Raw genomic sequence first — 25,112 nt, 5'->3', positions numbered from 1 at the left:
CCGGCTGGGCTTACGCAATCTTTTCCGTCTATACTGGCGAAAAGCCCAAATAATGGGGAAATATTCATCAACCATTTTGCTTGAAGGTCCATGGTCTGGGAACATATCACCAACAGCCTTCTGCGCTGCCAGCCACACCAGAGGCTAGTAATGCCCAAACTCATGAAATTTGCACCACAGTACCCCCAGGTGTACAAACCCAAATTCAAGGGTAGAGAGGGAACAGCAAAGGCCAAGGTTTGGGGCGGAAACTCAAACGATGGGATGCAAAGGGTTCATAATGAATAATAGCACCCAGATTTGTATCACAGGCCGTGTAGCTCAATGGCAGAGCGTCTGACTACGACGTGATCATCAGGTCATATTCAGTAATCAGAAGGTCGCAGGTTCGACCCCTGTCTCGGTCAATTTTTTGGTTCTCTAATAGAGTCAGTCTACTCACATTTTTTTTTCATTCAAGTGATAGAGCACGTTACTTGTGACGTTTTCTTTTTGAACCTACATTATTGCTACGGAGTACAGAATCGTGTTTTATTGCTGGGTGAATTCCAATTATTCACTTCGTCTTATGATTCTCCATGAAAAATGTGGACTCAAACTTACCCTATATAATTTTGGACAACCTGAGCTACCCTTGACAGGGATATATTGCAGCTCCGTCTAGTTTCGTATGCAGTGTGAGTTGATTAAAACTGATACCATACACCTCTTAGATTGTTACTCGATATTTTGCAGGGTGGGCGCAGGAACATTTGAAGAGAACGGGAGTAGCCAGGCCGTTTTCGCCGTGTTATAGGTCTAACTTACCTAGGTAGTTAAGAATCCCATTGCCGGAGGCGAGACGATATTCGGCCCACGGATGACAACTGCTTGGAACATCTTAGTCTCCATCATGGAGTGGATTTCAATTTCCGCGACCTTATTACTTTTTGTTTCTCCAGTACGCTCATCAATGGCTTCCGGTTTCTTTCTTCAAGGCTGGGCTGGGTTTAAGGTTGGCAACTCCAAATGCGGCAACCACTGGCGGATACCTACACGCCTTAGTGCAACGTCTCACAACGGCATTCGGGGCGACAAAAGATTGCAAATCTTTCAACATCCAAAAAAAGATATGTCTATAGCAAAAAATTGACCGAGACAGGGGTCGAACCTGCGACCTTCTGATCACATATCAAGTATCCCAAGATACTAATCGTAGTCAGACGCTCTGCCATTGAGCTACACGGCCTGTATAAAAGATTCAAAGTGACCGAGACAGGGGTCGAACCTGCGACCTTCTGATTACAGATCGTAACGCCACAGGGCATCAGTCGTAGTCAGACGCTCTGCCATTGAGCTACACGGCCTTTGATCACGTGTGCAGGTGGACTTATTTCGTACTAAGTTGCACCTGCAACAGCTGGGGCGGAACTAAAACCTAAAAAGTCGACGGGGTGATTGCGACGAACAGTGATATGCCGAGTAAAGTGATACGAATATCAAGTGTCTCAGCAGTGTTGCTTTGGCTGCATGTTACAGTGCCGAAACAGTCCCCTCGTGATGGCTACTCGGCACTGACAATCTTGGAACTTGGCTGTGTGCACTTGGTACAAGGTACCTGAAGCGAAGCTGCTGAGTCGTATCAACAAAGTTGTCTTGCCTCGGGGTTGATCAGACTGGGTATGCTGAGCCGACTCTTGCTCGTCTCGGGTGTGAGTGTGAGCGTGAGCGTGATGCTATGCGAAGGAGATGTCTCCGCCTACTCTGGCATGTCGAAGCTCCGGATAGATTCTCACATGGGTTGGGAGGACTGAAGTGCCGGAGCCGTCAAATATTCGTCGAATTGATCAGCCATTGTTCAAGTCATGATACGGCTGCCTGAGCCCTACGGCGGTCTGGTTGGCAACCGGAAGCGTTGTGAGGTGGTGTTTGCGGCATGACAGGACGCACAGGCTATCACCTGTGCAATTGATTGCACCGCCCATCAACCCACCCACTCTGTTCGCGATCTTCAAGCACCTCCCATATACTGTAATAAATGGCGGGGCAAAGATGATCGAGTCTGGTGGATTCTCAGCAGACGCCTCGAAAGCTCTCGCAGCCCAAGTGCAATGTCTTGGTGGGGTTCAGGTGGATGAAGCGTCAATGGCGAACATTGAAAAGGCGGGGTTGAGAATTGGTCTGGTCTGGTCAGGTCGGATCTGCTCTGGCTCTTTGGGGAACTGGCTGATGCGAAAATCGTACCAGACAGTACGCAGCGCTTCTCGTTGAACGATAAAGAAGCCAAAGTGCCATGGAAGCTTGGCTTCTCAGGCTGGGCTGAGGACAATGCAGAGTAAGCAGGCAAGTTGTGTGTAACCTCGCAGGATTGTCTCAATTGAGGCTCCTAGTGAGTACAAGTGGGACACGGCAAAGATGACGAGTCTTAGAGACTTGAGCCGCTCGGAAACAGCATTTGAGCAGATATGGCTGACACCTCCGGCTTGGACCGGATCCATGTCTGTGATGGCCATGTCATGCCATGCCCATGCCAGTCATTGCTTGCTCCCAGATGCAATTTTCGACCGGGGAAATGCGACGGCTAGCAGTGGACGGGGCGGAGCAATATTGATATTAATAGGCTGGCGGGCATTGAAAAGACGCTATCTGTTCGAGGCTGAAGGTCGAGCTTTGATTCCCTCTCGGCCCAGACAACATCAAAAACCAAGGATGAGGCGAAGTAAGCTACTGTAGCTAGCTGTGCGTCCTGGTTGGGTGTCTATTCCAGAGCCTGGTATGGAGTACAAGGAGAGCGTATTAGAAATCCCTGGATCTTTGCATATTTCCCTTGGAGGGTGAATCAGGCAGTCAAGCCTTCAAGGTCAGTAAGACCAGGACACAAATCCCGTTTGATGGTCTTGGTGACAATGCTGCACAATCAAATCAAATCAGCCTTGTGCTCTCTGACCATCCGAGTTGCAACTAGGGCCAACCACATGGCATGCGCTGCGTCCTGACCCAGGCATTGGCTCCAGTCATTCTTGATCGTAGGCAAAAGAACCTTCGTTTGGTGGCTGCTTTGTCAAATATATTTGCTTTGCTGAAGTGACGCGTTGGACCATGTCAACAACGAGTCTGCAGTGTAATCGTCAATTTTTCCTTGGGCTGGTCATTCTTATTTTCTTGGCCGGTTTCAGAAAGAGGTGAAGCTAAATGATGCATTGGATGCTGCAATCACGAGAGCTTCACAAGTCTGGGAGATGTGTTGAGGCAGTGTAGAACTTGACATACATGTATGCCAGTGTCTTTGACTCTGACAATTACAAAAGAGCTAGGCTCGCTTTGACGTCTCTGGACTGGTCAATGATATTAATAGGCAAAGCTCGGGCCTAAGGAAACCGGACTTGGCCCCGTTGACTGCGCCCAAATCACGGGTAGTGCTTCTTGTAATGGGTGAAATAATGGAGAATGAAGGCGGGAATAGGAAGCTGGGAAATTTGATGGAACATGAAGTTGTCTAATGCTGCCTCCGGTTGATAATAACTGCCTGGCGGGTCGATGGACTGGATCGGGGCTGCTGAACACCAGAAACATTTGAACCTGCAAGGACACATGCAGCCAGACGATCCAGAGCACATCAACAAATGGAAGCTGCTACGAGTCTGGTCAAGTGCTCCTGCCCCAGCTGGCCCATCCCCGCAACGCGAGAGATAACGCAAGGAGGCGGCAAAAGAGTTGAGGAGTCATTCACAAACTCCATACGTCAACTGGTTGGATTGGATTGGGATGGGGAGGATGGAGCAATCCATGCAGCTCTATTGGAGGCGGCGCCTGGCCGGAGCTCCATCATGAGATCCATCCATCGCCATGTGGAATGGGATGAACAAGGACAGAGAGAGAGTCCTTTTGCGGTTCGTATTCCTTGGTCAAGTCCTTTGGATCTGGTCCACGGCTGGTCCATGGATGGCCCTTCCAGTCTGGCGTGGTCTGGCGTGGTCTGGCGTGAATTAGAAGCTCAAGCGTCCAACGGTGCCAGTCGAGGCATTGGGATTGACGAGGCTCTGCTCCGAAAATGATCAAATTGATTTTTGCCCCTCACTTCAGCTGTGAAGAATGGCACTCAAGTGCTGTTCATGCCATGTCGACTGGAGGTAGCAAGTAGGCGTGGCATCCTCCACTCACTCACTCACTCACTGCGTGCAGCCATTTCGCCTCCAGTCGCATCGCCCCCAAACTAGAATGCTTGCTTCCCATGCCATCCATCAAAATCTCATACCTTCGATCAAACGTAACCAGACCTTCTCCGCTGCACCTCCAACGACCAAACCTGACACTACTTCTTACAAAACCATCCATACCTACCCATACAACCGTTTCATCGACTGGAAAATCCCTCCTGTCACCGACCTCGACCCGTGGCGTATCATCCGTGACGCCTCACCACATCCTGTCTCTCTTCCATCTCGCGCTCACCGTCGAGTCTCTTCTCTGCGGTCTCTGGTCTCTGTATTAATCACTCTTCGCTTGTTTCGGGCCTCTCGACCGTAGTTTGGGACACGATTTCAGCCATGTCGGGCACCGAGAGCGCCCATGTCCACACTCATGCTCATGCCCACGGTGGCCATGGCAGCTCCGCTGGGGGGTTCGACCTTCTGAGGCGAGCTACCCAGGCTATGATGTCAAAGTACGTTGCAGCTTTTTCTTTCCCTCTATTTGCTATGTTATTTTATTACATTACCAAGCCGGACATGCACACTCTCTGCCTGCGATAGTTTTTTTTGCTGTATTTTGCCCTCGAATCCAAAACGAATCATTTGTTGAATCAAAGTGTGCTCCATGCTCGTATGGCAAGTGCCATCAACTTGCTTTGTCATTCCAGTGGATGCTTCTAGCACGGGAAGAGAGAGCGAGGCGGAACTTGGCATTCGTGTCGACTTTGCCATCGCACGCCCGGGACTTCGGAGCTGAGCCTGATGTGGCCCTTTGATAAAGTAATTAATTAACTACCTACGGAGTACAGTACATGCAGTACATGCACCAGACGTTGTCATCCAGTCAGAGCCAGAGCCAGTGGGTTCTTGGCTTTTGGCAGCCTTTGCTGCTACCGAGTGGTGGTTGGTTGAGAGGCCGTACTCTCAATTCAAATATTCCATGTCTTCGCACCAGGCCAACTTGGACATGACAAGGCCAAACCAAACGATCCGTCTGGACCGCGAGTCAGAACAAGATGCATTCAACCGGTTGACCTTTTGTCCCATACATCCAGTTGGATGAGACATGAAGTCAAGTTGCAAGTCCATCTAGTATTTGCTTTCTGGCACTGGTTGCTCTTGTTTGCGTCGGCAGCGTCACAACCAACAGCATCAATGTTTCGAATCGGTCCTCCGATCAGCACCAGACATCTCCATGGAACTCGCTTGACCTTCAAGTACGGAGTGCCAAACCAGGCGGTTACACTCAAGACACACGGCCTTGATCAACCATCCTCGACAAACAAAAATCATGCCGACTTTGTTTCTGCATCCACTCCTCAAGCTGAAAAATATCATTGATGAGCATCGGACGATGAATTTCCTGGACACGCCTTGCATTGACGAGTGTTATTACAAACTTGGAACATATACCAGACCAAAGTACGGAGTACACTACCATGTGGTGGATTGTTGGCGTGGGACCCGCCGGATCGATCGCCATGATGAGTCCAGTCCAGTCTGGTCTGGTACCACATCGCCTTGGACCCCATCCCATGGCCATGGCCATGCCAGCCCATCTCATCCCATCCGCATCCACCCTTCGGCAGCGCCGCATCCTTCCGACGAAATTAGGCCGCCTGAACACTTATTCACACCTTGGGTGATAAGGCCTGTCCCGCCCGGCTTTACCTGCCTGAATGCTCCGTGCGCTGCGTTCAGGTAAGGATGCCGGCCGGCTATTATGCCTGATGCCGAAGTTGCTCATTAGCCAACTGGCAGATGGCGCAGCTTGTTGGACAGACTATGAAATTGCCAGACTGGACAGCGCAGATACAGTACATGCTGGCTGGTACTCCGTACTCTCTCCATACATCCAAACCTGGCTGTCGGTATGGCCGTTGCATGGGATGGCCAGAGTCAAGCACAGCTGATCATGAGTGAGCTTCCCGTCGTGGCGTAAACGGGGCATTGCATTGGGGGGCAAATGTCAGATGCATTGCAGCGTTCCAAAGTTGGCTGCTGCAAGCGTTCCTGTTGTTGGTGACAGTACTGTACTATTACTGTACAGTATAGTCTGGTACTCAACTGCATGGACTTGTTGAATGCCCAGAATTGTCTGACTCGCTCGTGATACAACATGGCGCCATTTGGGTTCAACAAGGGCACCCTGCAAACTGAGACTTGGAAACGGGCTCCAGTGAGCAAAGCATGGAAGCAAAGCAAAACGAGGAATAGCTGTCAAGTCGCGGCAGTCACGGCTCCGAGACGCATTGCTTCATCACCAACCGTCTCAAGTTGAAATGGGATGGTCAAGTGCTGGGCGGTGAGGTCTCTGCTACAATGACAAATGACCCGCTGGGCTAGTTTGTGCATCCAGAGACTTGAAGCATCATTGATTCAGTTGATTTCAGTTCCAGGCAAGCAGAACATGCCTAGGTACACAGGCATAGGACGGGCTGGAGCCAAGCCAAGCCAACTACCTAGGTACTAGGTAACTGACTTGACTTGACTTGACTTGACCTGACTTGACGGTACGGAGCACTTGAGTACATTTGTCAAGTACCAGTTGACCTCTAGACGCTAGAGCAGGCTGGCACCTGGCACTTGCACGACGCACTGGTCTGCTCACTGGAGCCTCCGTCAACGGCGACCTGGACCATGACTGGACTCAATGACCCAAGGACTGCCAAGTTCCGCGCCACACCCTCCATGTCGTGGGCCATGATGATTCAATGTTCACCGGTTGGACAGCCACACGGCCTTTTGCCTCTTGGAGCTCAAATCAAGCCTCGACATCTCCACTCTTTTTTTTTTTTTGCACCAGACCCTCGCCCTCCAGTCTCCCATTGACCCTCACTCTCACCCTCCCCTCGCCGACTCCAGAGCTCCAGCACCAGACAGCATAGCATGGTCGATGCTGGTCGCTCCGGCGCAAAAATTCATTCATCTCGTCATCCCTTTTGCCCTTGCCTTGCCTTGCCTTTCCTTCACAATTGAGCTAGCAACCATGACTTGATTGCACATCCGCTCTCGGAATTGCTTCCACACACGCTCCCCTCCGTGTGCATTTTTTTCCTCTTCCCTTTCTTTCCCATTATTGAGACCTTGTTTCTGTTCTTTGCAAACGGAACGCAGCAATTGCCACCTTTTTGCACTGGCCTTTTCTGGGTTGGACTGCTCTGGGTAGTTCCGTGTTTTCCTCGCAGCCACTCTCTCGTCTTCTCCGGTCCGCATCGTGGGTTTCATTGTTTGGCGCCCCTCAGTGAAGAAGAAACATTCAAGGCTCTTGGCAGCCGTCATGAACTAGTGTTCCCACCGCATCTCTCTCTCCTCACCAAGGCTCTTCCTCCTCCGCGCCCTTTTGTTACTGGGCAATTACGCATTCTGTCTTATATTGGGATTTTTTTTTTTGCTTCTTTCACAATTGGCACCGCACTTCCACACGCCGTGTTGTGCGTGCCCGAATCGACAATGCCAGGAGTTGACCCATCATCTACTAGGACCGCTGCTACCGATGAAGATGGAGCGGATCACATCGGCTCTGACACACCACGGTCTGGCGTAGCGACCCCTCAACCAGACCTCCACGACAAACGTCTGCCGGGAATCATGAGCTACTTCAGCCAGGTTCGTCAAGACCCTTCTGCAAACGAGTCTTCTGCTTGTGCTTCCTCTGTTCCTCTGGTGTCTCCCAGCTCTGGGTCACCGCCTTTATTCTTGGATCAGCCGTCACAATTGCCGGTCCAGAATGATTGTCCTGCATCTTCGGAGAAGCGACCACGGTGTCAGTCTTCTTCCAAGAAGTCGTTGCGCTGCAGCCGAAGGATATCAGATTGCCATCTCCCCATGCGTTTGGACAAGCTTGATTCCACTTCGAGTCACATCATACCACCAACCGTGATTTCCCATTCATATCCAACTCCCCCTTCTTCACAGCCATCATATTCCGAAACCTCTTCTTGTAAAGGCAGAAACTTCGAAAACGGAGCGACCGCCAGGACGACCTCTAAGAGATCGTCAAGAATACATGAGGGTCGCGATGGTATAGGCTCTCTGGCACCTCCAGTCTCAACTCAACCAGAGACGGTAGGGGCTGAGCTTGTTTCTCCTGCCACTTCACAAATTCCACCCCAATCGTCATCTTCGTCATCGTCAACTTCTAAAACTTCCCCCAATCTTTCCCAAACCTCTGCCCCAAGCAAGTGGTTTTCGCTCGAGGGACTCAAAGAACTAACTCGTGGTGTCATCTTCAAGAGCGGTCCGCCGACTCCCACGAGAGCCCTCTCTGCCGCTCACTCCCACTCTGACGGCAGAGACACTCCAGGCAGAACTAGCAACGATGGAGCAGAATCAGGCAGCGGAACTCAAACTCCACGAACTGCCGGCGTCCAGCCTCCTGCGCAAAAGGGCAAGCTAACCATTAAAATCGCCGAAGCACGTGGATTGCGAAAGTGCCGAGATCCCTATGTTGTCGCAGTGTTTCAACGAAGCGAACTTATCTCGGGCGGTCCGAGACCCGTTGAAGAGGAGGAAACGCTCAGCGCAACGCCATCCGGCCTTGGTGGCATCCCTATACAACGCCAGGGCAGCGACTCTGGCCGCCCGCCCATGGCGATCCCTATGCGAAGTCGTCAAAGCAGTAATACGAGCATCCACGATTATAATACGTTCCGTAATCGAACCTTGCGAACGCCATCTAGCAATCCAAAATGGGATGCTGAAGCAGTTTTGTACGTTTTTGGCTTCCCCTGAGACACACACTTCATACTGCGTAGTGGCTCTAGTCCCTGAGCGAATTTCCTTTTCGATGTACTAATTTTTCTTCCACAAGTGATGTTGTTGATACCGATATGTTAGTCGACATTTCCGTTTACGATCATTCCGCCACTGGTGAGGAGTTTCTCGGGCACGTCGATTTTCAAGCTCGAAAAGACGGCGACAGCCCTGTGAGAGGATGGTTCACCTTGCGCGGACACGCCGATACGGTTGCCGAAAATGCGCCGACTGGCGAACTATACGTTGAAGCCTTTTATCAGAGGTCCGAGAAAAAACATTTCGGACCTAGCGATTTCGAAATCTTGAAGCTCATTGGCAAGGGCACTTTTGGGCAGGTCTACCAGGTGCGAAAGCGAGACACTCAACGAATCTATGCAATGAAGGTGTTACAAAAGAAGGTGATTGTGCAGAAGAAGGAGGTGGCGCACACTGTTGGGGAACGCAATATTCTTGTCCGCACGGCCACCACCGATTCGCCCTTTATTGTTGGTCTCAAGTTCTCGTTTCAAACGCCTTCCGAACTTTACCTGGTCACCGATTACATGTCTGGAGGAGAGCTGTTTTGGCATTTGCAGAAAGAAGGCCGATTCGATGAAAGAAGAGCCAAGTTCTACATTGCCGAGCTGATTCTGGCGATTCAGCATCTGCACAACAACGATATCGTTTATCGCGATCTCAAACCGGAAAACATCCTCCTCGACGCCAATGGCCACATTGCGTTGTGCGATTTTGGCTTATCCAAGGCTAATTTGACCAAGAATGATACTACAAATACCTTTTGCGGAACCACCGAGTACCTCGCCCCCGAGGTTCTCTTGGATGAGTCTGGCTATACCAAGATGGTAGACTTCTGGTCTTTGGGCGTTCTGGTCTTTGAGATGTGCTGCGGTTGGAGTCCTTTCTATGCAGAAGACACCCAACAAATGTACAAGAATATTGCCTTCGGCAAGGTCCGATTCCCTCGCGACACCCTGTCGCAAGAAGGGCGCAACTTCGTTAAAGGATTGCTTAATAGAAATCCAAAGCACCGACTCGGCGCAACGGACGATGCGGAGGAGCTAAAACGCCACCCCTTCTTTGCCGATATTGATTGGGATATTCTCGCAAAGAAGCTAATCACGCCCCCGTTTAAGCCAAAGTTGAAGTCTGAGACTGACGTCTCATATTTCGACCCCGAGTTCACCACTGCTCTGGAACAAAACGGTTCCCTCAACGAACGCGCTGCCGCATTGGCTCGAGGCTATGCCGCATCTACACCTTTGTCTCCTTCTGTTCAAGCCAACTTCCAGGGGTTCACCTTTGTCGACGAAAGTGCTTTGGACGATCACATGAGAGATCGATTCAGAAATGACGACGAAGAAATGGATGACGCCCAAGTACAGCATGATGAGGACGATTGGGATAATTTGGACGATATTGATACCAGGAAAGCGAATCGTATGAGCGGCATTGTGAAAACGTCCACCACAGACGAACACATGGTGGGTGGTGCTCACTTTGATGTGTAAACAGATTCACGCAGCCTGCAAAATGTCGAGAAGAAACAAACGCAAGAAACCAGCGCTGTCTTGAAATTAACCAATACGTTACATGTGCCTTCTTTTTGTTGTCACCCGTCTTTCCGGCTCTTTATTTTATTTTATTTCGGCATGAAATGGTTCATTCGGTCATACTGCATACTGGGAGGGTTTGGCTCTCTGGTTTTTACCTCTTCCTTTTTCTAAAGTCACTTTAACCATATGTTTTTTATATCTTCTCTTTTTATAATTTCTTCTGATTTCTTCTTTGGCATTGGCATCGTCTCATGGGACCTCACCTAGCTGGAAGATATTCGGCGTTTTATGGTTGTGAGTTGGGAGGTTTGCTGGAGCTCGGGCGGGTTTTTGCCCTTCAATGTTCTCTCATGTAAATGCTGGCACTCAGCCACAGTTGAAAGTCCGTGAAAACACACATCGGGGACAGTAGGGGTCTGTTTCTGCTTTATTCCCCGACGCACTAAATATGTTATGTTAAGATGAGACAAAAAAGAGAGAAGGGAAGCTGCTTTTTAATGTCGATATGTGCACATGATTTTTGAGGAGGGCTAGGTGCACGCTGGCAATGGATTGATTTGGCAAAGGATGGTCACGATGGTGCTCGATGCTCTTATAAGAGAGGCACCGAGGGCACACTTTAGGCACAGTAAAGGGTCGCATTAATGCATATGTTGTGTAGGCGCGTACATCTGAATATGATGGGTAGCCACTACAAAAGTTAAATACAAGAAGAGTGTAGCAAGGGTTGGTGTTATGATGGCTGTACTGCGTACTTGTGACTTGGATGCTCGTTGAATGAAGCTGGATTATCCACATCCTGAGCTACGTTCTCATCTTGTCGAGTGAAGGCTGATCTGCTCATAACTGACATTGAGAAGATTGGTTATTGCCTCATTGCCGTGTAATGGCGGTATGTGACGAATCACTTGTCTTCCCCCCCCTCATTTAAGTCAACACCGTCAACAGGCAGAGCGAGATAGTTGTCCAGACCAGTAGAGTATTGGTACACAGGTGGATTTTGATTTCTTTGCTTCTTTTGCATGTGCAAAACGATCAAGTCCTACACCCAATTGAGGCTAGTTTAAGAGGAAAATGTACAATAGGATTATCGACCCCATCCATCAATCACCACCTGACATCTTTGTCCCTTTGTGACCAGCCATGCCTCGAGATTGCAATGAGACGAAATGACCGCCAGCTTTGTACACAAAAGAAACCGCTCTCTGAACATGTCCTTGCGTCTGGGGGGGGCACTTTGGACACGTCGCACCCTTCACCACGTCCTTCGCCTTCTACCGCACCAAAGTTTCAAATAATTGAGATCTATTATCAGTTTCCGAGGATGTTTCGTTGGATTTAGTGAGCGGCCTCGTCGTCTTCCTCGGCCTCGAGCCAGTCGGGGAGAGCGGCAGCACCGCCCTGGCTGGTCTGGGTGGCATCCTGGCCTTCAATCTCGACAGCCATGCTCTCGTACTCCTTCAGGTTGCTGGCGAGGTCGGACTCCTCGGGGGAGGCGGGGGTCTTGGGCATGGAGAAGGCCTGGACATGGCCTTCGGAGTCGGACTCCTTGACGGCTGGGGTCTTGTAGGCCTTGAGCTCCTTCAGGTAGAGGTCCTGGACGAAGTCGGCTGTGAAGGGCAGTGTTAGTCAACTGTTCTTGGGGCGTTTGGTTCCATGTGTGCGGGATTGGGATATGAAGGATTCGGGACAAAGAGGGCGGCCAAGTTTGTCGGGATGCGATGTTTGTATTATCGACGGTGCTGATGTCTTTGGTGGGTGTGTTCGAGTTCGATGTCTCGGGTTAGGATGGCGCTCTTCGGGTCTGCAGATGATGCCGAGATGCATAGCCGCGACAACCTCCTCCTTCGTCCAAAGGACCAATGCATGTCGACATGCTCGAGATTTGGGGCGAAAACTATTGAAGAAAGGGTATAACGTGTTCCTTACCTTTTCGAGAGACGGTTGGGGCAATGAAGCCTCGAACCTGGACAGCATTGCCTCTGGCAACTCGAGCGACGGCGCGGACAGCCGAGGTGGCGCGCTTTTTAATCAGTCAGTTTCGGGTTGCGAACAGTTAACGCCAGCTCGGTGGTGCAGGCACTGCAGTCATCGAGAGCACTGATAGATGGATGGAAATTGACTTACCGTGGCCCTGGACAGTTGGCTGAGCATTTTGAATGTGTGGGTGTTGCTCAATTGGGGACCCTGACGATGGGGGGAGAGTATGGACTGAGGGTTTTGTGAAAATCGTGATGTCGATTTCCCCCGGTTGAGTCGGCCAGCACTGCAAGTTTCTGCCTCAGGCTGGATCTCATTGGCCTCCTCAACCTCCTCCAACTAGTGTGCGTTGCTCCGTTTAAGGCGCGGAAGGGACCCCAGTATTGTATATGTCACGTGATCAACATAGCAATGCTGCGGCCATAGGTTGGCCATGACCAATTGAGCTGCTTTCCTTGACTACCCAACTATTTACCCGGTCAAAAGAACTCTGTAGCCTGTTTGTCACAACTAATGCCTCGTATTTTGTTGCTCTTTTCATAATTGTCATGTCAAGCGTATTGCAAGTGGAGAAGAACAGCATGAGGAGAAAGCCGGGAAGCCTTCTGCTGCGATGATAGTCGGCTCCACAGTCGGCAGCAGCAGAGCGGGAGACTGCTCATCACCATGATACAACGCACAACACAATTCACTTCAAGGTACTGTTTCGGCGGCTAGAAGATTCATCCTTCAGTGAAGTTATTGGTTTGCTAAAATTTCACATTGGCCAAAAATTACTGGGCACGACTAATTCTTTTTATTTTCTCCAAGTCCTGGTGAATCCTCTCCCACTGCGAACTAACATTCGACGACACATCATGTTGCCTTTCATATTGGCACCGCAAGTCTATTTGCTTAGGCAACCATCAACTGACGAATATTTGCTAGAATATGGCTTTTAACCTCACCATATGATTGATATTGCCACTGCTACATCTTTGGAAGCGCCATGGAGGAAGATGATTCAAGCCGCTTGTCTTGCTCCTTCCTCCGCTTGAAGATGCCAAATGTGACACCGCAAAGATACAGGATCGAGGTTATTGCCGCAACTACGCCATAGGCAATGACAAACCTTGATGGTGCCCGGGCAAATTGGAGACCAATACCACCGTTGATAATACCCACCAGCATAAGGCCGCGGCCATGCCATATGTGGACGTGGCTGATAACACCGCGCTGGCGGTGCTTAAGGAAATGCCTATGGTGCAGCCAGCCAAGAGCTGGTTGTGCCATCATCAGAATAATGACCAAGAGTCCGATCACCATGTGGGAGTCTGCCAAGAACTAGAGTCGAGCATCAGCATCCTGGTTTATACCGGTTCGACAGTACCTGCCAAAGCTTACCCTGTTGCTTCGGGTAGAAACAATATACCCGATAGCAAACCCAGCCCATGTTGCAGCCAGCGCGAGCATCTGCCAACCGGCATGTATTACCCATTTACCAAGCAGCGGCATTAACGCTGCTCCCACTGGATATCCGACGAGGAAAGCAACAGCCATGATGATGCCATGTGCATACAGGAGAGTCTTTGAGTTATCCACCGTTGAAACGACGCCGCTGGGACCGCTGGAGCTGGGCTTGGTGCCACCATTCGTGGCTGGCGTGAGAAATGGGTTTGAATCGGCAGCAATGGAGGCTTGGTTCAGGTTGACGAGGAAGCTTGTGTACATATCATGGATCGAGATTGGTGCTGAAGGGCTCGACGAGTCTATCGGCGGTCCAATTTTCCGAGCGGACAACCAGGGTGACGAGTCACTGATGTTGATATCCGAACATCTTGTGCATAACACGTTGGCAACAAGGTTGCCATTGATAACTCCCGATCCGGGGAGGAGCCGAACATCCGAACGAGACTGATACTGAGGCATGCGGTGACCCTCGCCTTTTCTGGTACTGAGAGTCACGTTCTTTCCGTTATGATGGACGACAAACATGCTTGATCCACGCATATTAGATCCGGTCCCCAATGCAAACCATGCATGTGAAGCGGGGGCACGAAGTTGGAAGTAAAGATTTCCGGACTTCGCGTTGTTGGTGGCCGGTGGAATGCCCCATTGGAAGCACATTTCGCCATTGTTGGGACAGAAAGCTGCCAGGGCAGCTTCTGTTGTTGATGCGTCTGTTGGGGTAACGACATTATCGAGTCAGTATCAGTATGGCTTTGCTAAAGCATGATCTGCTGACAGAAGCGAAGGTAGGATGCCACTTACAAGTTGCAACAATGGCAGCAATGGCGGTTTTCGTTGACCACTGCATGTTGGCTTGCTTGCACTTAACTAACAATGGGTAGTAAGTAGCCCAAAAACGTGACCGGCACAATTGGATTACTGTTGATATAGGAGAGAGCAATAGTTGGTCTTCACGACTCCTTGAACCCAGTGGGAAGCGTTCAAGCTGTTCATCTGCACACGTCGTCCTCAGGACCGGGTTGGGGGCCGACACTGATATATCTGTACGGAGTACGAAGTATATCCCAGTAGCAAAGTCGACACTCCCCCATACATACGGAGTACTCCGTGCATGCTTGCGATTTGCGCGACCCCACACCCAAGTGAGGATGAAACTCGAAAAGAGAGGCCTTCTGGAGAAGCCAGCCCAGAGTTTATCCCCATGACTAGTGTATCATCAACATTGCTGTGTTGACGTAACCCTCCAGCCGGTATTTGGACTGGGGGCCCGAAACAGCAGCCAGGACGACCGCTAAGGCGCCCTAATCGTGGTTTGCCAAGCCATTGCGATCAGGAACCGGCGGTGTTGCAGTCGAGTCAGCCATTTGGGGCCTGCGACGGATTGGCAAAGTGCTCCGAAGAGAGAGTATGAAACTATCTATTCTGCACTGTCTCACAGCATCCCGCTCGGTAACGCCAAGACAGGCATGGGGACGACCGAATCTTGGCAAATTCGTGGCCGTTACAGCACAAATAATACCTCCCCAATAGCATAATTGGCCAATGCCACTTCTCGGGGACTCTGTGTACGAGGCAAGAGGTTTCGTGAACCTAGCAACTTTGCTTTCTTGCAAAACCTCACTTATTGTACTCTCGTCCAAGTTTGCAACATGTGTTACTCAACCCAAGTTTGCGGCGGTCGTTTTTTTTTTTTTTTTTTTTTTTTTTTTTTTTTTTTTTTTTTTTTTTCAGAATCGTGGACGGAGACAACCTTGTCGACTTTGACTTGGACGCAGAGTAACAACATCTGCGCATTGCTTTCTGGCGATACTATAAGGTTTGTTGGTTGAGAACTTCTGTAATCGCAGCTTCGGGTCCTTCGCTTTGGGTGAGTGCGCCAAGGCAGTTACATGTCCGTGCTTGGATTAACTCTATTTCTTAGCGTGTAGATTTGTTCAGCCTCATCGATTAAATTCTGCCTAGAAGATCAATATATTTCTTGACCTGAGAATGGAGCAATATGAACCCGGACGGCTCAACTCCCGGTGTGATTGAGGATCACAATCACCCGCTGGCCTAGATATTTTGTTTGAGAGCTGTCTCAATGCAATCTGAAGGTAGCAAGAGTCTCGTCACCATCGAGTCAAGATGGTGGCTGTGGTTTTAAAAAAGTACCCAATCATCGACCTGCCATATACTGGTCATGTCAACGCTTGGCGTCTACAACACAGATCCATCTCGCCTTGGTCTCGACTGGGTATCTCAATCAGGGAGCGTTGTCCCCAGGATGCGCAGCCGGTGTTTTCAGAGCAGATATCTCATGCCCAGCACCCTGCTTGATAATATGACGACATCCATACCAGTGAGTTCTGCTTTCCATGTATCCAAGACTGCAAATGGGCACTGATTATCGGAGTTATAAAATATTGGCTATTTCCCCAAGTCTACATTGAAACCAGGAGGCCTCCATCTCTTATCCAAGATTCTGTTCAAACACAGGAAAAGAAGCAGAATACCAATGGGGAGGTGTGGATTTCCGTCCATGAAGAAGTCTTGGCAAAACCTATCAAACCCAATGAAAGACGGCCAACTAAACTACTCCGTACTCTACGTGAATCAGAAACACCAATATAATCTATCCACACAGGCAGGTATCTTCCATTCCCACTTCACGCATCTGCACAGATGCAAAACCCACCATCCACGTAACCATCTCCTCTTCTTCTCCGTACTCTGCCATCTGCCCTCCCCATTTCCGACAGGGGTATTTCGCGAAAATGCTTTCGCACAGTTTTGTATCCAAGGTCCTCTGACAAATAGATGACATATCAGTGGTTATTCGTCTCCACGGAGTAAAAGCCCACTCTGTTCAAACGTGCTCATAAATATGTGTCTGCTCTACTCCGTCCATTCTTCCCACGCAGCCGAACTAGCAAGTCGTCTGGAGATGCTCAACACCAGTCTCAGCCCCGTGAACAAAACCTGCCGCGAAACCAGCGCAAACCAGGTTCAAAGGGTGTGTGAAACAAGACGTAAACACGAAGCTATGTCAACGTGCCTAAACAACAGAATCTTTTGACTCATCGTTGCCTACATCCATTGTGCTTAGAAAGTGGGATAGACACAAGTACGCTTGGCTTTTTCTATCTCCTTGAAACGACATCCAAGCCATGAAACAATACAACAAAACTATCATGCCATGAATGCACCGACATCCCAACTTCCTTGAACTGGGAACGATCTGCAATCGCTTGTTCGGGATGTGCGTACGTGGAGGGCCGTCCAAACTTGATCGGAAGGGAGCAAGAATAAGCGATTCGGCAAACCAGAATAGATTGGCTAGTTATTCCTTCGCCATCGTCTAAAGCTAACTCAATGTATCCAGCCTGTCTAGAGACTTAACGCTCTATCCCATATCTATAGACGCCTTGCGCTCTAAATATGACGGTATGTTGCTAGACCAATACAGTCGCAAGGATAGTCTCAAACCAAGATATAACATGTACAAGAAAAGCCGTTCCAAGGTTCCCCCATCAAAAGAACAAAGACAAGAAAAAATCGAAACAGGTCGTCAGTCCAACATCCAAGGCAAAACTTGTACCACAAACTTGTCAGGACATACGAATGCCAATATGATCCCAACTTAGAACCCATCGCTTATTTAAGCTTGTTTGGAGAATTCAGTTCCGGCGACCTACACCCCCTGACAAGCCCGATGGATGTCCAAACTTGGAACTTGCTCTTATTTCCGCTCTCAAATGATTACAATCGCCCCAGGCCCAGAAGCAGATACATTGCATTCTTCTCATCGCGATTTTCCCAAACGATTTGGAAGCACTTCATTCCGCAGCTTATTTACGCACCGTTGGCCACGGCAAACATGCTGCTTTCAAGAAGACTTGACGAGGCCACGAAGCTGAAGCCTCCAAACACATCGTCTTTAGCCGATCCGGTCGTTGGCCATGCATCCTTTGACGTCACCAACGGGCTAAGAGCCAGGTCTGTGAACTCGGGAGCAAAGTTCTCAGCAAGCTCGGGGTCGGTAATCATAGGCTGAATAGGTGGCTCTAGTTCTCGTGCCTCGAGTTTCTTCCAGTCAATCTTGCGGAAGAAGCGGTGCTTCTTGAGCGTATGAAGATCCTTGGGCATACAATACCCAAGCCTCTTATGAGGATCCTTTCTCAGCAGGCGTGTAAGCAAATCCTTTGCATCAGGGCTGAGAAAATAGGGCAGGACGAGCTTTTGCTTGACTATGTTGTCTTGGATTTTGGCATGATTCTGGCCACGGAATGGCGGGTTGCCCGTCATGAGGTCATAACCCAGAGCACCAAAGGACCACCAGTCCACGGCTTTGCCGTATCGCTTGCCAAGGATGACCTCAGGGGCCATGTACTCAACCGTTCCGAGTATGGAGTTGCAGGTGTCCTCCGATTTCTCCACAGCCACCTTGGACAGACCAAAGTCTGTGAGGAGCAAATGGCCATCGGCATCCAAAAGGCAGTTCTCTGGTTTGAGGTCACGATATACCACTCCGAGGTCGTTGTGAAGGTGGGAGATGGCAAGTAACATCTCTGCCATGTAAAAAGCAGCCACGGTCTCAGAAAACATCTTTTCGGTATTGAGGTGGGTAAAGAGTTCCCCGCCTTGTCCGTACTCCAGAATCAGATAGAGTTTTTCAAGGTCCTGAAAGGCATAAAAGAGCTTCACAACAAAGGGGTGTCGATTCACGGATTCGAGAACTTGTCGCTCCGTCTTGGTCTGCTCAATCAGCTTCTTATGCACGACCAGCGACGCCTTCTTGAGCTGCTTCTGCGCATACAATCTCCCTGTCGCACGTTGCTTGACGAGGAGGACAGTACCGTATGTCCCTTTGCCCAAGCAACGGAGAGGCTCAAACTCTTCTTGGGTCATCTTGCGCTTCGGGTTCAGGCCACCTTCAATAAATCCAGCTCGTTCGCAAACACTCTCGCTGACAAAATCGCTTTCCAAATTAACTTCGTAGCTGGTGGAGCCGTACTCTGAACTGTCGCTGCCTGCCTCGCTGCGTGCTCCGTCTCGGCTTTGGGCACGGCTGTTCAGTTCCGTGGTGATTCCGGACCTGAATTCGGGACGGCCTCCATTGCGAGCCACAGAGCTTGATCGGGAAGAGGCGTCGAGACTAAGGTGATCCATTTGCATTCGCAGCTTCGCAATACCAGAGACGCCGGGTGATGGTACAGCCTTCAAAATGGGGCTGCAGTTGGCACTGACCACGTCGTCAATTCGAGCTCGTCCTCGGCGAGAGCCCAAAGTGGGAGTTTCAGAATTGCCGTAGTCGGAATCTTCGTCTCCAGAAGTCACAGGAGTTCCAGTAAAGCCGCGCACAATGGTGCGGGCCGGATTCGCTGGGCTTATCATGTTGTGAAGAGGTTTTAGTTTCGTTTATCGTCTAATGACCAAGAGCCCGTCCAGAAGGAAAAAGAAAGCCTCGGGGTATCGTATCGAATAGAATGGTGTCGTATCGTGTCGTGCCGCAGATTTTCAGATCACGTAGTCGAGCGAGCTCAGGTCGTGCCCCGGCGTCGCTCTGGATCTGCGCGTTCCTCCGCGATGAATGGAAGCTGGATCTCGTAGTGGCTCACAACGCGCATCTGGTACTTGAAGAATGAGGTTCGCATATGGAAAGGCTTTTGTATATGCATTGGGCAGTAGCTGGGAAGGTGTCTTGGTATGGTAGAGTTGGTGGTCTTTGTGTGTGTTGTTCACCAAGTGGTGTAAAGGGCGAGGTGGAAAGGCGAAAAAAAAAGGGAGGCGGCTGAGCGGAAGCATTTTATTGGAAAGAGTTGACAGAGAAGGCGGATTTGCATTATGCACCAGACCAGACCAAACCAGACCAAACCAGACTGTTTAATTATGCATGTGGCACCAGAACTGGAACTAGTCAGAACTCTGCATCAGCCAGGTCCAGCTCGGCGCAATGAGGCGGAAGGAATTCAAGCAACATTGAAGTCGCCGGGCCACTGTTCTGTGGCCAGCAAACAAGCGAGCGTAATTCAATAAAGGAAATCAAGAAAATAAAAATAAAAATTACCGGCAAAAGGCTGGCGTCTTTGGAATACTTGCAGCACACCTGTGTCCGCTGTCCGTCCCAAAAGCTCTTCCCCTTCTTTCCTCTTTCCCGTCCTTTTTTTTTTCTTTTTTTTTTTTTTTTGCCCTCTATTTCCCACTTCCCCGCCATGACTTAGCTCAAACGGATGGCCAGGTTCAGCGGTTGGCCAGTGGGGCGGCCAGTGTAAGCGTGTCCTGTCAGTGGCTCGGTTGCTGTTCTCCAGATTCTTGCTCGCGTAATCCAGATCTGTGAGGTGCTAATCAGACCTAACACTGAATGAATGCCTGACATTTGATTTGATTTTGTCAAGGCTTGTCGTGGGTTCTTCACCAGGATGCCCCTTGGCCCACGAGCGACCATCCGACAGGCTTATTCTGACCTAGAGTTTATCATTCCAATACAAACGGGCGCTCTCATCCATCGGCATGGCGATATGCTTGTTCCTCCTTACACGAGTATGTATTTAAACGGACCGAAAACAATAGTCCATTGTTCTTCAATCGTGGTCTGAGCCACAATATAAGCAATCCTTGTGTGACGCTGACCCATCCTTGACCACCTGTGCATCAGCAGAATGCCAGCTTGCAACTCAAGCGAACCATGTATGATGGGCTGACATCGAGCAATGGGCACTTGGATGCCTTGTACTACATCGAGTCTGGCCAACAAGGAGTTTGGTTCCTGCAAAGAACAAAGTGCGCTTGCTCAAGACTCTTTCCGCATGGCCGTAGCTTCCTAGGTATGCATTCAATGTTGCTGCTCACAATCGACAAGCCGATGCCTCCCTGTTGCTTCACCATAGAACCGTGAGCCTTCAAGTCGGACAAACGCAAACACCAATTCCAGCCACCAGGGAGAGCAAATATGTGAGGCATCAATACGGAGTTGTGCAGTTTTCCCCTTGTTCCTCGTCTGTACCTCTCTGTATTCCCTCCCCCCCCCCAATCCGAGTTCACTCAACCCAAGTCCCAAGTTGAGCATCCAGCTATGTCGCTGCGTCCATGTCGCATTGCGCCTAACCCGACTTAACCCAAGTACTTAGTACCTAGGTACTTCAGTAACTCGACAGGCACAGAGGCGCCCCACTCCAACCTCGAGCTGCCTGAAGTGATCAACCTTGAATTTTTGATTCAGTCTGGTCGCAACGACTCCAATATCGCACAATCTCAAAGCTCCACCCCAAAGAGATTCCCTCAAGAACTCGATAGTCCCTCCAAGCCGGACTCAATTACCGCCTATACATTCATCGAAGCTGTCGCATACCGCTACTAGTCCATCTCTACCCCGATAGACCTCCAACCGGGCCGAGTGTCCCTCGCAACGAGACATCTTCACGATGCATCCGTCGCGTCAGGCATATGTCGAAGAGGCCGATTCGCCTGCTGGCATTGCGCTGGAGGACCTGAAAGATGATACAGACTACGACATGCCAATGGCGCCTGGCGCGCCGCCCGAGAAGACCTCAGCCATCCTCAACCAGTTCAACAGAAAACGGCTTGCAGCTACCATTGCAGTGCCTACGGACGATGGCCGCGTCCGAGCAAAGCTCAGAGAAATGGGGGAGCCCATCACCTTCTTTGGAGAGGGACCTGGCGATCGACGTGACCGTTTACGAGAGCTTATGACCATTCAAGCCGAACTTGCTGGTCTAGAAAATGGTGATGTCGCCATGGAGGACGCCCCGGCAGAGGAAGAAGCCGAAGAGCAAGAGGAGGAATTCTACTCGAGGGGAGGCGAACAACTACTCAAAGCAAGAATAGACATCGCTGAATACTCCCTACCCCGAGCCAAACAAAGAGTCGCCTACCAAAAGAAGGAGGCTACCATACCTCTGAGAACCCAGGTCAAGTTCCGAAAGCAGATCAAGGAGAGACTACAAGCATTTGAGCTGCAGGGCAGTCAGACCGTGGGGGAGAGACACATCAGCATGACGAGAATATCACCCAATGGGGAACTGGTGGCCGTGGGCAACTGGGGCGGCCAGGTCAAGTTGATGGAGATTCCAAACTTGACCGAAAAGATGAGCTTTCGTGGCCATACGAACAAAATCAGCGGATTATCGTGGTTTCCCGGGGCCACACTTGAAGAAAAAGGAGTCTCACCAGATTCCGTCAACCTGGCGTCTGGCGGAGCCGAGGGACTGGTGCAGCTATGGTCTCTGAATCAGGATACGCCCTTATCGACCTTACAGGGCCACTCTCAGCGCGTCTGTCGTGTGGAGTTTCACCCGTCTGGTCGCTATCTCGCCTCAGCGTCGGAAGACACCTCGTGGAGGCTGTGGGACGTCGAAAGCACTGCCGAAGTGCTTCTGCAAGAAGGTCACTCAAGAGGTGTCTACGCCCTGAGCTTCAACACGGACGGCTCTCTGCTGGCTACAGCTGGCCTGGACAGCATCGGTCGTATATGGGACCTGCGCTCCGGAAGAACAGTCATGATTCTGGACGGCCGTTTAGATGGCCACATTAAACCTATTCATGCGCTGGACTGGGGTGCTGACGGTCATCGAGTCTTGTCGGGTTCGGCTGACGGCTGGATTAAATGCTGGGATGTCCGCAAGGTCGATAAAACGGGTGGTATTGGCGCCCACTCCAGTGCCGTCTCGGACATGCGGTGGTTCAAGGGCATCGACGACCCCCTAAATGGGATTCCACCTGGTACAGATGAAAAGGGGGCGCAAATCCCAAAGAAATCGGGGACCTTCTTCGTGTCCAGCGGCTTCGACAAGAACGTCAAAATCTTCTCAGCAGACGACTGGACTTTGGTGCAAACTCTGAGCGGGCACACCGCTCCGGTTGCAAGTGTAGATTACAGCAGAGACGGCAGATGGATTGTAAGCGGTGGTCACGATCGGACGGTAAAGCTCTGGGGCCGAAACGATAGTGAACCGTTGTAGGATACTGAGAGAATGAAAAATGTACAATACATCTTCAAAGACTCATAGATGAAACATTGCGATACCCTCGACCTTATTGCAAGACCTTATGGTATCCTGAACTCGTTGATCTACCTCAGTATATGTCATTTATTCCACGACCTTTTCCACAACAAGCCCATCATCAACTCCAAACGTCCAAGAATACCTCCCTTTCGCCCACCGATCAACCATCCCACCTTCATCGATAGCCACCTTATTCTCAGCAAGATACCCCATCACAGAGTCCAGCACAACCTTCCCCGGCACCAAACAGTTCTCCTCCCGCCCCGCAAACTCAATAACACCACGCACAAAGGATGCCAAATCCCCAACCTCACCATCCTCATCCTCATCTCCATCCTCGTCCCACACATTCCTCACGTCCTCATGGAACGCCGTACACCGCTCCACATACACCTCCTCCAGCGTTGCAGCATGCCGACGAATAAACTCCATCAACTTCCGCGGCCAGACCTGCGACTCGACGATCCTCAACTTCCGCAGACGGGGGTACACGAAGTCACTGGGAACTGCGAGCCAAGACGGGGCCAGCGCAAACTCCACCGACATGTCGTGCAGGTTCTTCATTGACGTGAGCACCCTGCCTATGGTTCCGCTTTGCAGGACTTCCGCCCCTTGCGTGTCGCCGTAGCCGTTGCTGATGGAGAGGGCCAGCTTTTCGAGGCTGCTGCACGATCCTAGCGTTGAGGCGAGGCGGTCTGGGAAGGGGCTGGAGTATGGATCGAATATGGCGGTTGCGAGGCCCGTTTGATAGTAATCTGGCTGTGGGGGGTCGCGGATGATGTCTCTGGAGGCGTCGACGCGGAATTCGCAGAGGCGCTGTTGGAGCGGTTCGTGTTGTAACGCAATGAGGGCAATGTGTATGCCGCGTGTTTCTCTGGCGAGACATCGAGTGAATGGCCACCAGTTGTCCGCTGGATTATCACTCGCCTCGTCGCTGTCCTCCTCGTGCGCGCTGCGATTTTCCAATTTCTCCTGCTGTAGCTCCTCTTGTTCGGTGTATGGCCGTCCTGAATCATCAATCATTGCTTGCAGCTCATCGCTTAGATTTTCCCCTCTTGCCCAGGAATCATCCATGCGCCCTTGTTTCCATCCATTGAACCAGTCACACCTGGGAGCAAACGGCGGCCGCTCCTTGTGCTCTCTGCCCATTTGCCTCCACTGCTTCACCGTCGGGCTGGAAGAGTCACGGCTCTGCGCGCCCGAGTCTGGGGCCTCATCCGCCGTGCGGTTCGTCAGCACCAGACTCCTCACTGAAGTTAGTTTTGGCAAGGCGTCTTGCAATGCTGCAATATCTGCCCCCCTGGCCAGGTTCTCATGGTGCGGCTTCATGGTGTTGATGAATAGTTCGTAAAACTCTCTTTTGGGCTCCTGCGGCCATTGCCGTTCTTTTGCGTCAAATGCTTCATCGTTGGGGAAGTAGGGCTTTCGTCGCTGAGGCCAAAAGCGCTGCTCGCGCATGGCCATGGCACGGTAATTGTCCCATTTTCCAAGGGATGGGGCTAGACATGTGTCGTCGATGACTAGTTCGCGGACGTTGGTGGCGAGAAGAGGATTGTCTACGACAAGCTGGAAGACCTGGAGGTCGAGAGGATGGCAGGAGAGGTAGAGGGTGGGGAAGAGGTATGGTGATGATGCTTCTTTCAGAGCCTTGTTGGTGAGGCGGAGGGACTTGATGGCTTTGGTTGGGAGGAGGGTTAAAATGTACTGTATGAGTTCTCGGGGAAGAGCTTCTAGTAGCCGCATTATTTTATTATTCACAATTGTATGGGATGAATGGTTTGGGAAAGTTTGAGTTGAGATGTTTCATGGTGGAGGTTTGATGCTGCCGCTCGTATCTGTATGCTGAATACGATTCCCGTCAATGTCCCAACTCTCTCCATGCCGAAAGTCATGATATCAAATCAGAGTTTGCAGATTCGTGTTTGTGATTGTGTTAGTTACAGTGGAGCTTTACGAGCTATGCTGATTGTGAATTAAAGAGTTGATCCTATTTGGCAACCGTGTGGTAAAGTCACTTGGTTGGGCCGGCTGGGACTCAGTGTCTACATGGGGCGAACCGTTGGAGGTGGTGTAGATACGACACGGCTCCTTAATGAATGTCGAGGTTTGTTGTCTACGTTTCCACACACTGTTTCGCTAGAGTGAGCCAGTTGATCGTCGCCAGTCCGTGGCAAATGATGCTTTTGAAAGGATGCTTT

The 25,112-nt window shown here is 50.6% G+C and overlaps 9 protein-coding genes and 3 non-coding genes across 12 annotated transcripts; 4 read left to right on the top strand and 8 right to left on the bottom strand.

The window, feature by feature from the left end:
- The first annotated feature begins 310 nt into the window (after positions 1-310).
- VFPPC_17248 lies at positions 311-407 on the top strand. Its single transcript has one exon. It is a non-coding gene; the product is annotated as a tRNA-Arg (tRNA).
- A 722-nt stretch (positions 408-1,129) lies between these two features.
- VFPPC_17237 lies at positions 1,130-1,228 on the bottom strand. Its single transcript has one exon. It is a non-coding gene; the product is annotated as a tRNA-Arg (tRNA).
- Positions 1,229-1,246: 18 nt separating this feature from the next.
- Positions 1,247-1,346, bottom strand: VFPPC_17236. The gene has a single exon. It is a non-coding gene; the product is annotated as a tRNA-Arg (tRNA).
- A 1,048-nt stretch (positions 1,347-2,394) lies between these two features.
- Positions 2,395-2,712, top strand: VFPPC_15116 (hypothetical protein; the record flags this gene model as incomplete). The annotated part of the gene is made up of 1 exon (XM_018292869.1): positions 2,395-2,712. The coding sequence occupies one exon, from the start codon at positions 2,395-2,397 to the stop codon at positions 2,710-2,712; it is 318 nt and encodes a 105-aa protein (XP_018148463.1).
- Positions 2,713-5,415: 2,703 nt separating this feature from the next.
- On the bottom strand, positions 5,416-5,766 carry VFPPC_17406 (hypothetical protein; the record flags this gene model as incomplete). The annotated part of the gene is made up of 1 exon (XM_022429118.1): positions 5,416-5,766. One exon carries the CDS (start codon positions 5,764-5,766, stop codon positions 5,416-5,418), a length of 351 nt encoding a protein of 116 aa, XP_022285865.1.
- A 1,328-nt stretch (positions 5,767-7,094) lies between these two features.
- On the bottom strand, positions 7,095-7,451 carry VFPPC_17407 (hypothetical protein; the record flags this gene model as incomplete). The annotated part of the gene is made up of 1 exon (XM_022429119.1): positions 7,095-7,451. One exon carries the CDS (start codon positions 7,449-7,451, stop codon positions 7,095-7,097), a length of 357 nt encoding a protein of 118 aa, XP_022285864.1.
- A 171-nt stretch (positions 7,452-7,622) lies between these two features.
- Positions 7,623-10,435, top strand: VFPPC_00371 (cAMP-dependent protein kinase; the record flags this gene model as incomplete). The annotated part of the gene is made up of 2 exons (XM_018280401.1): positions 7,623-8,881; positions 8,983-10,435. The coding sequence occupies 2 exons, from the start codon at positions 7,623-7,625 to the stop codon at positions 10,433-10,435; spliced, it is 2,712 nt and encodes a 903-aa protein (XP_018148462.1).
- Positions 10,436-11,818: 1,383 nt separating this feature from the next.
- On the bottom strand, positions 11,819-12,634 carry VFPPC_15115 (ATP synthase H chain; the record flags this gene model as incomplete). Its single annotated transcript, XM_018292868.1, has 3 exons — positions 11,819-12,090; positions 12,410-12,503; positions 12,608-12,634. 3 exons carry the CDS (start codon positions 12,632-12,634, stop codon positions 11,819-11,821), a joined length of 393 nt encoding a protein of 130 aa, XP_018148461.1.
- A 795-nt stretch (positions 12,635-13,429) lies between these two features.
- Positions 13,430-14,756, bottom strand: VFPPC_00369 (hypothetical protein; the record flags this gene model as incomplete). Its single annotated transcript, XM_018280400.1, has 3 exons — positions 13,430-13,783; positions 13,844-14,619; positions 14,711-14,756. The coding sequence occupies 3 exons, from the start codon at positions 14,754-14,756 to the stop codon at positions 13,430-13,432; spliced, it is 1,176 nt and encodes a 391-aa protein (XP_018148460.1).
- A 2,987-nt stretch (positions 14,757-17,743) lies between these two features.
- On the bottom strand, positions 17,744-19,285 carry VFPPC_00368 (serine/threonine-protein kinase psk1; the record flags this gene model as incomplete). The annotated part of the gene is made up of 1 exon (XM_018280399.1): positions 17,744-19,285. One exon carries the CDS (start codon positions 19,283-19,285, stop codon positions 17,744-17,746), a length of 1,542 nt encoding a protein of 513 aa, XP_018148459.1.
- Positions 19,286-21,312: 2,027 nt separating this feature from the next.
- Positions 21,313-22,869, top strand: VFPPC_12766 (pre-mRNA splicing factor; the record flags this gene model as incomplete). Its single annotated transcript, XM_018290543.1, has 1 exon — positions 21,313-22,869. The coding sequence occupies one exon, from the start codon at positions 21,313-21,315 to the stop codon at positions 22,867-22,869; it is 1,557 nt and encodes a 518-aa protein (XP_018148458.1).
- A 129-nt stretch (positions 22,870-22,998) lies between these two features.
- On the bottom strand, positions 22,999-24,657 carry VFPPC_12765 (hypothetical protein; the record flags this gene model as incomplete). The annotated part of the gene is made up of 1 exon (XM_018290542.1): positions 22,999-24,657. One exon carries the CDS (start codon positions 24,655-24,657, stop codon positions 22,999-23,001), a length of 1,659 nt encoding a protein of 552 aa, XP_018148457.1.
- Positions 24,658-25,112: the final 455 nt, after the last annotated feature.

This window comes from Pochonia chlamydosporia, chromosome 1 (assembly GCF_001653235.2).
Source record: "Pochonia chlamydosporia 170 chromosome 1, whole genome shotgun sequence".
Taxonomy (NCBI): Eukaryota; Fungi; Ascomycota; class Sordariomycetes; order Hypocreales; family Clavicipitaceae; genus Pochonia; species Pochonia chlamydosporia.
Note: the sequence above shows the minus strand (reverse complement) of the source record. Positions and strands in the feature narration are given on the sequence as shown.